Source organism: Microcebus murinus, chromosome 12 (genome assembly GCF_040939455.1).
Source record: "Microcebus murinus isolate Inina chromosome 12, M.murinus_Inina_mat1.0, whole genome shotgun sequence".
In the NCBI taxonomy this organism is placed as follows: domain Eukaryota; kingdom Metazoa; phylum Chordata; class Mammalia; order Primates; family Cheirogaleidae; genus Microcebus; species Microcebus murinus.
Genome location: NC_134115.1, coordinates 89,959,716 through 89,971,999, shown reverse-complemented (window position 1 = coordinate 89,971,999; position 12,284 = coordinate 89,959,716). Strand labels below are relative to the sequence as shown.

Sequence of the window (12,284 nt, the reverse complement as noted above, 5' to 3'; positions counted from 1 at the left end):
ATTCCAAAATTGATCACACTCTAGGCCGCAAATCAGATCTCAAAAAAATTCAAGAAAATAGAAATTATACCTTGTCTCATTAGCTTCTTATGGACAAATTCCTTGAAGCAGAATGTTAGCAGCTGTATTTGAAATTACTTAAAATGTTCTAAGGGGATAAGATTATCAAGTATTGATAGCTTAATATCCTTTGTCCTGCTCGTACCAAAAGGTATTTTTCTTCCCGTTTTGTTTTTTTTTTTCTCTACAGTTGCAGTACCATGCAGGTCTAGCGTCGGGCCTTTTGAATCAACAGTCATTGAAGCGTTCTGCTAATCAGATGGGAGTATCTGCCAAACGTAGACCAAAGGCTCAACCCACGACTCTTGTCTTACCACCTCAGTAAGTGATGGGTTTGAAAAATTACTTTAGTCCTGGGTGAACTTTTACTTTATTCTTGTTTTTGGCTGGTGAGAAGTTACTGTTTTTTTCAAAATTGTTTCTTACTTTTAAAAAGGTATCTATCAGGATTAGAAACCAAGCATGACAGTAACATAATTTGCCTAGATTTTTATGTAGCAGCTGTAATGCAGTTCATATTGTATGTATTTCGTGTGTGAGTTTTCCATCTAGGATTTGAAGATACCTCATAGCTTATTTGTTTCTGTATCACATTCTCAAAGGTGGCAGAATATGAGTATGCTATCCTTATTTCACAGCTGAGACAGCTGAGGAGCACATTCTGATAAGCTACAGACCACCTAGAGAATCTGCTAGAGCTGGGATTAGAATCAGTGCTGAGCTCACTTGTTTTTTGTTAAATAGTAATATTAATGTATGTGCTCTTCTTTTTCCCAATAGGAGGGATAACAGATACAGTAAGGATCATAGAGTGTGCAGCTTACTAATTTTTTCACACATGTGTACATTCATGTAGTCACCACTTCCAGAATCCCATAAGAACTCCTCCTTGTGTTCCTATTCTGTACCTGTGCTGCCCTCCTTCTCAAGTTTAACACTATTCTGACTTTAAAGAGTTAATTTTGCCTGTCTTTGAACGTCATATAAACGGAATCACATAATATGTCATCTTTTGTATTAGCTTTTTTTTTCACTCAACATAGTATCTGTTAGATTCATCCAGTCTGTCTGTTCCTTTTTTTTGTAGCATATTGTTCCTTTGAATATGCCACAGTTGATTCTTCCATTTGCCTGTTCCATTATTTTTTTTTTTCTTACTTACGTTTGAAATCTACTTGCTCCTCCAAGAACCTGTTTCATCTAAGTTAAACCTGGTCCCCAACCTCTGGCCACCCTCAAAGTGGAAGTGAACACCCCTTGACCTCTTGTTTAAAGTTAAAAAAAAAAATTGTGAAACATACTGAAAGGAGTGTGCATATCCCTTAAATCCTCCAGAAATATTTGTGTTTTATTGTGTTTCTTTTTGTTTTTTTTTTTGAGACAGAGTCTCACTCTGTTGCCTGAGCTAGAGTGCCGGGGCATCAGCCTAGCTCACAGCAATCTCAGACTCCTGGGCTCAAGCAATCCTCTTGCCTCAGCCTGCCGAGTAGCTGGGACTATAGGCATGCGCCACTGTGCCCAGCTAATTTTTTCTGTATATTTTTAGTTGTCCAGCTAATTTATTTCTATTTTTAGTAGAGATGGGGTCTCACTCTTGCTCAGGCTGGTCTCATACTCCTGAGCTGAAAGGATTCACCAGCCTTGGCCTCCCAGAGTGCTAGGATTATAGGCATGAGCCACCCCTCGTGTATTTTCTATCATCTTCCACACCCTATCTAAAGATAAACAAATGAAAAATTAAAAAACTCTCCCACTGGAATGCTATCATCTCTTGCTTTCGGTGACATCATAAATGTATTTTCTTAGGTGACATGGGTTGAACTGTACCCCTAGGATTCACATGTTAAAGTCCTAATCCCAGTACCTCGGAACATGACCTTATTTGAAGATAGTGTCTTTATGGAAGTAATCGAGTCAAAATGAGGTCATTAGGGTGGGCCCTAATCCAACAAGATTGGTGTCCTCATAAAATGGAAGTTTGGAGACAGATGCACATATCTTAGAATGCCACGTGACCCTGAAGACAGCATAGCCCAGGAGAGGAGCTGCTCTGTTATTTTGTATTAGAAGCTGTAGCAGATGAGTGCCAGGCTCCCTGAGTGATGTGGGGTCAGAGATATGGGCACGTCAGTTCTTGCTGATAGCTTTTCTGCCAGAGTATACACTCCCTTGAGGGGGGCTTTACTCCCAAGAGACTTCAAATGCATTCACTCATCTGTCCTGCTATTCCTCTTGCACTTTCTTTTGTTTACATTCTCAGTTACAAACTGCAGTTTTACATGTCTAGTCCAAAGGAATGTCTGCACATAAGACTTAATCATTTGCTTTTGCTCAAAATCTCATTTATTTTCTGTTTGGTTAGCAAATATTTATTGTGCCTACTGTGTGCCAGGCATGGTTCTAGGCACTGGGGACATAAACATGGGCAGGACAGACATGGTCCCCTCTTCCTGAAGCTTTTAATTTAATAGGAGAAAAGACCAAGCACCCCTAAACAAATTAATAAATTAATGCTATAATTTTCAGCATGATTAGTGGTAGCAAGGGAATAAAAAGGGTGGCAAGTTGTGAGGATAGAGGATACTACTTAAATAGGGTAGTCAAAGAAAACCTCTCTTCTCTAAGGAGTCAACATGAGACAGAGACCTAGAGAATGAGGGGGAAAAAAAGACCAAAGAGCTAAGGGGAGGAGTTTACAAAGGCTGTGATTCCTCTAGGAGTCCTTTCTGTAGGCAGAGACACTCTTATACCACTCTTATACTTCTGTGATCTTCAGTCTTTCTTCACAGTTCACATTTGCTTACAGGATAGGGTGAACATAACCAACCAGCCTCCAACAAGTAGCTTTTGTATGTTGCATGCGCTCACAGGCGCCATATTTTCCAAAAAGAAGCTGACTACAGGACTAGCTTCTTTCACTGTTGCAAGACCAGAGTTTTCACTATATGGCAGAACGTCTTCTTAAGGAAAGTCACTGTATCTGTTGTTTCTCATGTGTTGATTTGGTAATTCTGCAAATCTCAACTTTCAGCTCTCTAAAGTCTAAGGGGCCTTGTAACTTGTCATTTTCCCTGCATGGATTGTCTACTGAGGCAAGATGTTTAGCAAGAAGTAAAAGACTTTCTAATGGTCCCATAAGACTGGAGCCAGAAAGTGTTTGTTGCTAACTCTCTCTTGACAAAAGTCAGTTCTTAGTCCATCTGTTCACCATTTGTTAATTTGCATTGGCTTGAAACCTGTTTACAGGTGACATGCTATTATGAGGACACTTAGAAACTATTTTAAGCATCAGGGCAATCAACAGACTCTGTTCTCGTGCCAAGAAAAAAAAAAAAGAGAGAAGTGTTCACAACTGTCATTATAAATTTATAATAAATCACTCAAAATACTTAGTTTCAAAGAGAAAAGTGGTTACTGTGTCCTAAGAATACAACATTGAAATGATTTCCTATACTAAGTAGCCTATTTCCTGTGAAAATTGACTGCTGCTTTTTTCATCATTGAGCCATTGGGGCCCACATTGTCCTGAATCCCTATAGAACGGCTGTGTAGGAGGCGGGATCTGTGTCTAAAGATGCCCATTGCACTTTGACCACCTTCTATTTGCCACTCATCATGTTTGATGTTGTCTAGAAACACAACATTGCTGCTAGCCTCAGACTTTTTTTTTAAGTTAAAAAAAAAAGACCAATAGTAGTATATACATAATGTAGACTTTTAAAATACCAAAAATAACAAAAAATGATAATACTGTCACCCTAAGAAAGTTATTAAAGTTTTGATGGATATTATATTATACTTTTAGTATATAATTTTTAAAAACAATCACAATCTCCAAGGATTGTATTGTGATATTATATCATATCCCAACTTTTTATTGAATGTAGTTGTTAAATTTACAGTAACATAATTTGATCTATGGAATATTTAAATTTGCATATTAATAGCCATGTTATGGTTGTATTCTGTAGAAAAGTCCTAATTACAGAATTTTTATTATAAGCACAGCATAACCATATACTGACTTTGTCATTAAGGAAATCCTTTGAACCCTCTTATAAAACACCCAAATCCTCCAAGGTTGCTATGTTAATTATTTATTGCTTTGTAACAAATTATCCCAACACTTAGTGCTTTGACAATAATAAGCATTATCTCTCACAGTTTCTGTGGATCAGGAATCTGGGAGTGGCTTGTTTGGATGATTATGGTATAAAGTCTGACATAAGGTTGCAATCAGATCTTGGCCAGGGCTGCAGTCAGCTGAAGGTTCGGCTGGGGTTAGAAGCTCCACTTCTAAGGTGGCTCACTCATATGGCAAGTAGCATGTTGGTGCTGGCTGTTTGCCGGAGACCTCAGTTCCTCTCCACAGCCTGGTTGAATATTCTCATGACATAGCATCTGGCTTCTTCAGAGCCAGCAATCTGAGAGAACAAGAACCAGGTGGAGGATGTCAGTTTAGTGACCTACCCTCAGAAGACACATTGCATCAATTCCACCTCATCCTCTTCATTCCTAAGTTGGACGACATTCAAGGGGAGGGGATGAGACTCTCCCATTTGAAGGAAGAAGTGTCAGAATTTGTGGATGTATTTTAAAACCACCACATTCGCCAGTGGGGAGAGACATGGCGCAAAGGGGAGAATGGCTGAGCCTGTGAGCCCCATTCACTTATTCAGTAAATATTTACTCAGAGTCTACGAGTGCTTGGTTCTTTGCACTGTGCTGGGGATTCAGAGGATGGATAAGAATAATCTTGCCTTATAGGAAGCTTGTAGTAGAGATTGGGGAACAAACAAGTAGCAGAGCATCACAGCAACGTGTCCAGTTGACTGATGTGATCCTGCAGCGCCCGAGCAGGGCACTGAGCAGGGCCACTTAGGAAGGCCTAGCCGCACTTCACCACGTTTCTCCACTGCCTGCGGTAAAGGATGTGGGCTTTGTTTTGTTCAGAGAGCTAGATGCTTTCTTGCACAGGCTTACAGAATTCCAAGGGAAGGTTTTATTTCTAAACAGTATAGGAAACTGGTAAAGGGCCAGTGGCTGGTTCCTCACATGGCCTCCTCTGCAGCTCTGTGTATCTCTTAAAGTGGTGGGTTTGTGTTGGCTCGTGTCAGCAGTTGGATGACACTAAGGCTTCTACAACAAAACCACTGGCTCTGCTAACTGTACCAAGACCCCAGGCATGGCAAGAATGCAGGAGATTTGTACAGTGTGTTTGTTTTAAAAATGCAATTGGCTTTAACAGTAGTAGTCTTTGGAAACTCATATTCCCCTCCGAGTTCCCATAGGATGAATGATTTCTGGGATTAATGATTCATATCTTTCTCCCCCTCCAAAGAAGCCTGTAAGAAGATAAAGATGTTGTTCATGATGAAGGAACTTTGTTCACATTCAGAGGGCACTGATGCAGTGACATTACTTCCTCGATTCCCAAGTGTTCATATTAAATCAAGTCTTTTGCTGAAAGGGCACTATCGTCTCCATGAAGAGCCTGTGTCCCTTGTTGCTGTGTGAACATTGTTGGGCTTTTCACTCATAGGATTGAGATCAGCCTGGGAAGTGGCTGTCTTACTTGATTGATCTATACGTTGTCTATTGAGATATTTATGTATTTATTGTCAGTAGGATGTAGCTGTGTTTATGTATGGTCTCTCTTAGATAGCAGCCTTAACCTTCTGATGTAGTTTTTAGTAAGCTTTTGTGTTAACATGTAACATTGGTTGTAATCAACGTGGCCAAGCTAGATGGCCTGGGACTCCTGACTCTTAGCAGCTCAGCCTAACAAAATGTTGGCTTTCAGTGACAGCAGAAGTGAAAGACACTTCTGTGTCCTTACCCTGCACACCTAGGTCTCATTTAGCTTGAGGGAAAACAAATAATTTTTCAGAAAGGTTATTTTTTAAAAATACTATCTCCACCCCCCAGGAATTGTTGGGACAGGCAGTTTCTCTTGTATCACCTTATCTTCTGTGAAAAGATCCTGCCTGTTGAATTAAAGGCACATTTCCTTTCATGGGCTTCCTTCTCTATAGTCACTGAGGATGAACTGTTCACATGCCCAGCTAAGAACAGCCCTCCCACTTGTCAACTAGGTCCCATCCCTTCTCACCTGCTCCAAGCTATCTCTCCATTGATCTTTTTCCTCTCCTGTACCATGAATATTTCCCTTTCTCCTGGTCATTCCTATAGTAGACAAAACATGCTTATTCAGAAAACTATCTCCTGTAAGAACATCTATCTCTATTCCTTCCACCTCCCACCTCATGTCTTTCCTCTTTACAGCAAAAGTTCTCCAAAGAGTTGACTGTGCTTGTTGTCTCCAGTTTCTCCACCACCCCCGGCAGCCACTCTTCTGATCTCTGTCCCTACCCCTTAGCTTTGCCTCCTCCAGAACTTCACATAAATGGAGTCATGCAGAACATAATGTTTTCTTTCTGGTTTCTTTTACTCAGCATGATGTTTTTGAGATTCATTTATGTTGCATGTATCAGTGATTCATTCCATTTTATTGCTGAATAGTATTCTCTGATGTTCTTTGGAGCCTACTGGTGCCATTCCCTCAAAATTTTGTATCTATTTCAATATTATCTGATACCTTCAAGAGTGCTGAGTCTTCATGCTTTGATTCTTGGATGACCTACCTCTCAGGTGTGAGTAAAAGCAACACCACAAAAACAGCATGCAGTGACAAGTGTTGCTGGAAAGAAGTGCCACCTATTGAGGAGGTAACAGGGATAATGACACAGCACTCACACCTAGGGGTTCCAGTGTTTGAACAACAGATTGCCTTCTGTACGGCCGGTAACTTGGCTCTGGGAGTTTAACTGAAAGAGGCTCATTTTCTGCCACTGCCTTACATGCTAATTCCCAAGAAGATCATCAACTTGAAATTACACATGGTGCTTATCCAGATGATTGGATTCTTTCCAAGATGTGTGGCAAATGCTGCTTCTGTTCTTGAAAGGTAGAGGCTCATGTTGTCTTTTGCTTAATTTAAACCAACAGGAATCTTGGAGAGCAAAGCAGCAACATGAACCTGTTCCTGGCGATAGTGATGCACGAAGGTGGGAAGTTATCGTGGTCATTGATGTTTAAACCGAGCAAGGCAAATACTTGCCAGGATGAAGCTCACTAAACCAAAAGTCTCTTGTAGTTTCCTGACCATTACATCAGCATCTCTTCTGTTACTGATCTGTGAGCCTTTTTTAAAGAGTTTTATTTTTTTTTCCTTAGCCATACAAGTAAGAAACTCCAGGTTTCTGCAGTTCTGTTTCAAAAACCTTGATGTAGATGCCATTTGCATAGTGACTGTGAATATGTGTGTCCTTGAGGGGCTTGATTTTCTTCTTGATTACCTACTTTGTTTTGCTCCTGAGACTCCTGATATCTTGTTGAGGACAGAATTTGGTTATAAGGTGATTAATTGATATTAATTCTTCAACTTTGGCATTAGGAGCCTTGAACAAGAATATCTGACATCTCTTCTTATTGGAGTTCAGTTTAGTTTTCCAGTGAGCAAAGTAACAGTGAATAAACCATGAATGAGGAGCAAATTGGTTCATTATCATGATCCTTAGAAATGAAGAGCATCATCCTAAAGAGTGGCTTATTACCCAGACTGACGCTTCCTGAACTTGGGCTGCTCCAGACTGTCTCACCGTGACTTGGGGCTGGTGAGCAGAGCAGGTGTGTTGCCGGTACTCATGTACCACATAGGAAACAGAGAACTTCCCAGCTGCAAGTTTCCTGAGTTTTGGAAAAAGTCATCAAAACTTGGGTAGAAATTCGCTAAGTCCTTCTTTCCCCTATTGGCAAGTATTAAGTAACAATATTCATTAAATACCACAGAGAGGCTATGTAATAAAGAAATAATCCTAGGCCTAGGTGGCTATAACTCTCCAGAAGAGTTGAAATTGAGAATGTAATTAAAGATTAAAACACTGTTTGCATTCTAGAACATGGAGAAATCTTTTCTCTCCATTGCGGGACCATATTAATAAGGAAGAGATCAGTTTCCAATAACTGACACTACCGAAGCTCATTTATTAACATCAGTCGTGTTTAAGCTGCCTGACTCAGTACTTCTTTTGCCTTTTTGCTACAAGACTGGGGTTGTCTCCAGGAATAGTGAGGGATACCAGTCTTATTTCATAAAATGTATCCATATCTATTCAGTGTCCTGAGTTTGAATAGGAATGTATCAGATGGCAAGGGTTACCAGTATTGGGATCTTAAATCCCAGGATTCATTGTATTCCTCTCTTTTGGCAACAGAATAATTTTCAGTCTATTATTTTCAGCCAGGTTTTGTGCAAAAGTTAAAATATTGGTAGGAGCTGGCATACCTAGCTATTTTAAAGTTTTATAGTTGTGGCTGGTGAAGGGATGGGAGCACTGTAAACTTCAGGCCATCTTAACACAGTGACAGAAAGAAATTCTTTATGGTCAAATATCTGGCATTCAGAGCTCCATGAAGCCAGCCTATGTGCTCAGCCTCAGGGCGGGAGCACAAAAGCCAGAGCCCTGCCCAATTGGATTGTAAAAGTTTAACTGCCCAAGTACCATTTCTTTGTCCTTCTGCTTTTTGTTGCTGTTCACACTTGCTTTCCATTTGCTGTGAAGTAGAATCGGACACATCTTCCTTATGTGTCCAGTCTCAGTCTCCAGTGTTGCCTTGTCTTCATTGTTCTTCAGAGCTTCTCATTTGAGGGCTTGGAGAAGACACACTCAGCAGTAATTCCTGAAATGTCCTTTTTTATGTGTTCATATGCTCCTGTTATTGGCAGGAAGAGGAAGAAAGTGTCTCTCTGAGTCTGTCATTGATGGGGTAAGCAAAATGTGATTCAGTGATTGGGCAGAAAGAAACCTTCAGCTCCTCACTTGTATAAGGCTTCAGTTTTATATCTTTTCCAGGGCATTTGCCACCTTTGGCCGAGTGTTATGGTTAGACAGAATCCTTGAGGACCAGGACCAGGGTGATCTGTGTCTCCTTTACTGCCTAGCCTTAACTCATGCACTGAAGATGGAACGAATGAGTCCTGAAGGCTAGTTCTTCTATGTGCTGCTCCCCTGGCTGATGAGGCTGAGAACATCTTTTTACAAGATTTTCTGGACATGTGTTTGTACTGCTTGTAGCTCTTGGTGAATTGGAAGTGCTGGGTGTTTAACAGGCCAGGAAACGGGTGCTATTTAGACAGATGGAAATGCCCACAGGTGAGGCTCAGGAGTTGCAGGTCTGTCCCTGGTGGCGATCCTTCCTGCTGAGTTGAGGGTGGGTAGCATTGCATCTGGAGGTTCTGGCAGCAAGCAGGGTCCAGAGTCCAGGCAGAGGCCTGGCAGTGTGCAACTGCAGGGAGAGCGGGCCCATGGGGCTGAGGAGAGGGACTGATTTATGCAAAGTGGTATATTAGGAAGATTAAGAAAGTAGCTAGATGCTGATAAATAAGATAGTCCTTTGTAGCTATTTAAACGATAATTGGTTAATGTTACTTATCTTTTATCCCCTCTCTTCGGGCAGTTGAAGAATCTGTGGGAGAAATAAATGAGGAATCCCTTATAAATATTAATGCAAAAATCTGTCTTTGGAGAATAAATATAGGGACATTTTGTTTTAAATGCTCTATGTTGTTGTACTTCATTAGCATATATGTTGTAAAAGTTACTTTTCTTCCCTTGAGAGAACCATATTCAGTTCAACTAATAGGCATAGACTGAAATCTGTACCTTGTCGGGATCAGAACATGTTAGAAGAACAGGAGAACTGATTTGCTCCTCTGCGCAATAGCTAGACGGTTTCCATGGGTCCCCATCTTTGGAAGTGGTGACTTGTGACAGGAAGCCAAGAGGAAGTCCAGATCCTGCCTTGCTATCAGACTCTTTGTCTGGACCTTTGATTCCCACTGCCTTGTCCTCCACTGTGTGTGTGTGTGTGTTTATACTTTTCACTCTGAAAGTATTTCTTAACATACTTTCCAGAGGCTAGGTGTGTATTTGACCAGGCCAGGAATATAAAGGTGCAGAAAGTACTATTTCATATAAACAGATGAGAAAGATAATGAGTTGCATTTGAAGCATGTGAAGTTTGAGGTACCCTTAAGCCTTAGGTGAAATGATATGATGGACTGGATTTACTTTAAAACACTCCAGTCCCAAAAGTGTTGAGTGGGGGGAGTGTGGTAAAAATAGTTGCTAATTATTGAAACTGGATGATGAGAACATTGCACTATTAATGAGTGTAGGCATGGTAGGAGAAGACTCGGGAGTGAATAAATTCTGCCAAGGATTGTGGAGGGAAACCAGAGGAGGGCCAGCAGAGGAAGAGTTGATGACAGAGCACTGCCCCACCCCACCCCACCCCATCTTCATGTAGTCCTTGCAGCCTGCCTTGTCTGGTTCTGGTCCTGGCCTCACTCTCAGCTGGTCTGTCTCAGACCCATTGTGACATAGACTAAAATTTAAAACTCAGTATCTTCCATGGATGGTGAATCAAAGAGAAATTATATAAAATGGAAAGCTGTAATAAAGAACCTGGCCATTAAGCACTAAGTCAAATGTGGCAGCCTGCAGAATCGGTTTAAAAATTATATTTCATTGCATCCTCTAATTGCATTTCTCCTTTAAAGGTGATTTTATCCAGGAAGACAGCTGTCTAGTGTGGTTATTACATCACTCTGGCCATCACTGAGCAAAGGAAGAAAAGAAATAGGTGGTTGTGTAGTACAGCTCATCAGATAGAAGCTGGATCTTTTTTTAAAAATCTTTTTGCATAACAGAGCTTCAGGATTGTTAATATTTCACACCATGCCATTCCCAACTAAGCTGGTTGCAAGTGAAACTCTTTTTTTTTTATAATCTTTCTGTACTTTCCTGGAATGAAAAGTAATTTTGGTAGTCTCTTGATATGTGTTTCTTTTTCTTTCTCTGCCATATAGGTCATTAGTAACCCATAGATTTTGGCCCAGAAAATCCCTATTTAGGGTTATAAGTGATCAAGAAGCAGTGAGCCAGTTTCTCTGTTCACCTGTGCTGAAGATTCCTTAAGCTCTCACAGGCATGATTATCTCAGTCACATGAGAACAGCTGTGAGTAGGAACTGGCTTTGTTTCTTAGCCTAAGGTTTTTAGGTTAGAATGGATTTTGATCTGGTGGTACCAGTCACTGTGAGACTACTCATTTATGGCAGATATGCAGGAATTCTTAATAATAAAGCATGAAAAATCTGTTTGGGGCACAGATTATACCTGTTTCTTACTGAGACATTAAATATATCATCTTTCCAATTTTGGTCAGTATAGAAAGTACTAGACATTTTGTTAGGAGGCAGTGGTGAGGGGGATGGGAATGTGTTTCTAAGCCTTGATTAACCTCTGAGCTCAGGGCCTAATTGTCCTTAGGATGAACAGTCAGGGCCAGTCCTCACCTTGGGAACATTTGGATAGCTGGATAATAGTAGACTAGAATAGGCTCCAAGGTGAAGGGACCAACAGCTGATGTTGGGGGCCATAGCTGTCCTGTGGAGGCGAAGGAGGCCAGTGATTCCCAGGCAACCCTGGCTGCACCCTATGGGAGCTGTTTGGGAAGAGAGGCCCACTCATCTATTTTCTTAAACAGCTCTCAGGAAGATTGCTGTGTGCAGCTAAGGTTCAGAACCTCTACTCCTGAAGGAGTGCAGGGAGTACTCCAGGGATGGGGTATCTGGGAAGACAGTTGTCAGGACATCTACAGGACCAAGGCAATGATTATTGTAGGGGAACACTTGGCAGGGCTTCTTTGCTCAAGGCCACAGAAGGGAACCTTCTGGAATTTAGAAGAAGGTGGATCCTAACTTTGTTGCTTCCTCATCAGCTCCCAAAACGTATCTGGGGTCATCAGTACCAATCATTTCCTTTAACCAGTTTTAGCTTGTGACCCTCAGAAAAGGATAAGGGGTGATATTTTATTTTTCCCTTTGAGTATATTCTTATTTTATATAAGTGGTGTGGTCCTTCTATTTATTAATAGTGTCTATAACTAAGCATGTTACACTGTCATTATGGACACTTTTAAATGCATTTATGTAGATGAGAAGTATACAATTTAATTTATTGTGATCTGATGTGTATTTTTTCTTTATGGCTGTATTTTTTAACAGCTTTATTAGGGGTTACAAAAAATACAATGCATGTGTTTAAAGTGTGTGAATTGTGACATACGTATTATGTAACTCTGAAACTATCACCTTAC

General features: G+C 40.7%; 1 protein-coding gene across 1 annotated transcript in view; it reads left to right on the top strand.

Moving 5' to 3' along the window:
- Positions 1-12,284, top strand: part of MED27 (mediator complex subunit 27) — a 202,054-nt gene that overhangs the window by 66,135 nt on the left and 123,635 nt on the right. The window contains exon 3 of the mRNA XM_012744084.2: positions 251-381. Coding sequence (XP_012599538.1) covers positions 251-381 — 131 coding nt within the window. The remainder of the gene's footprint in view (positions 1-250; positions 382-12,284) is intronic.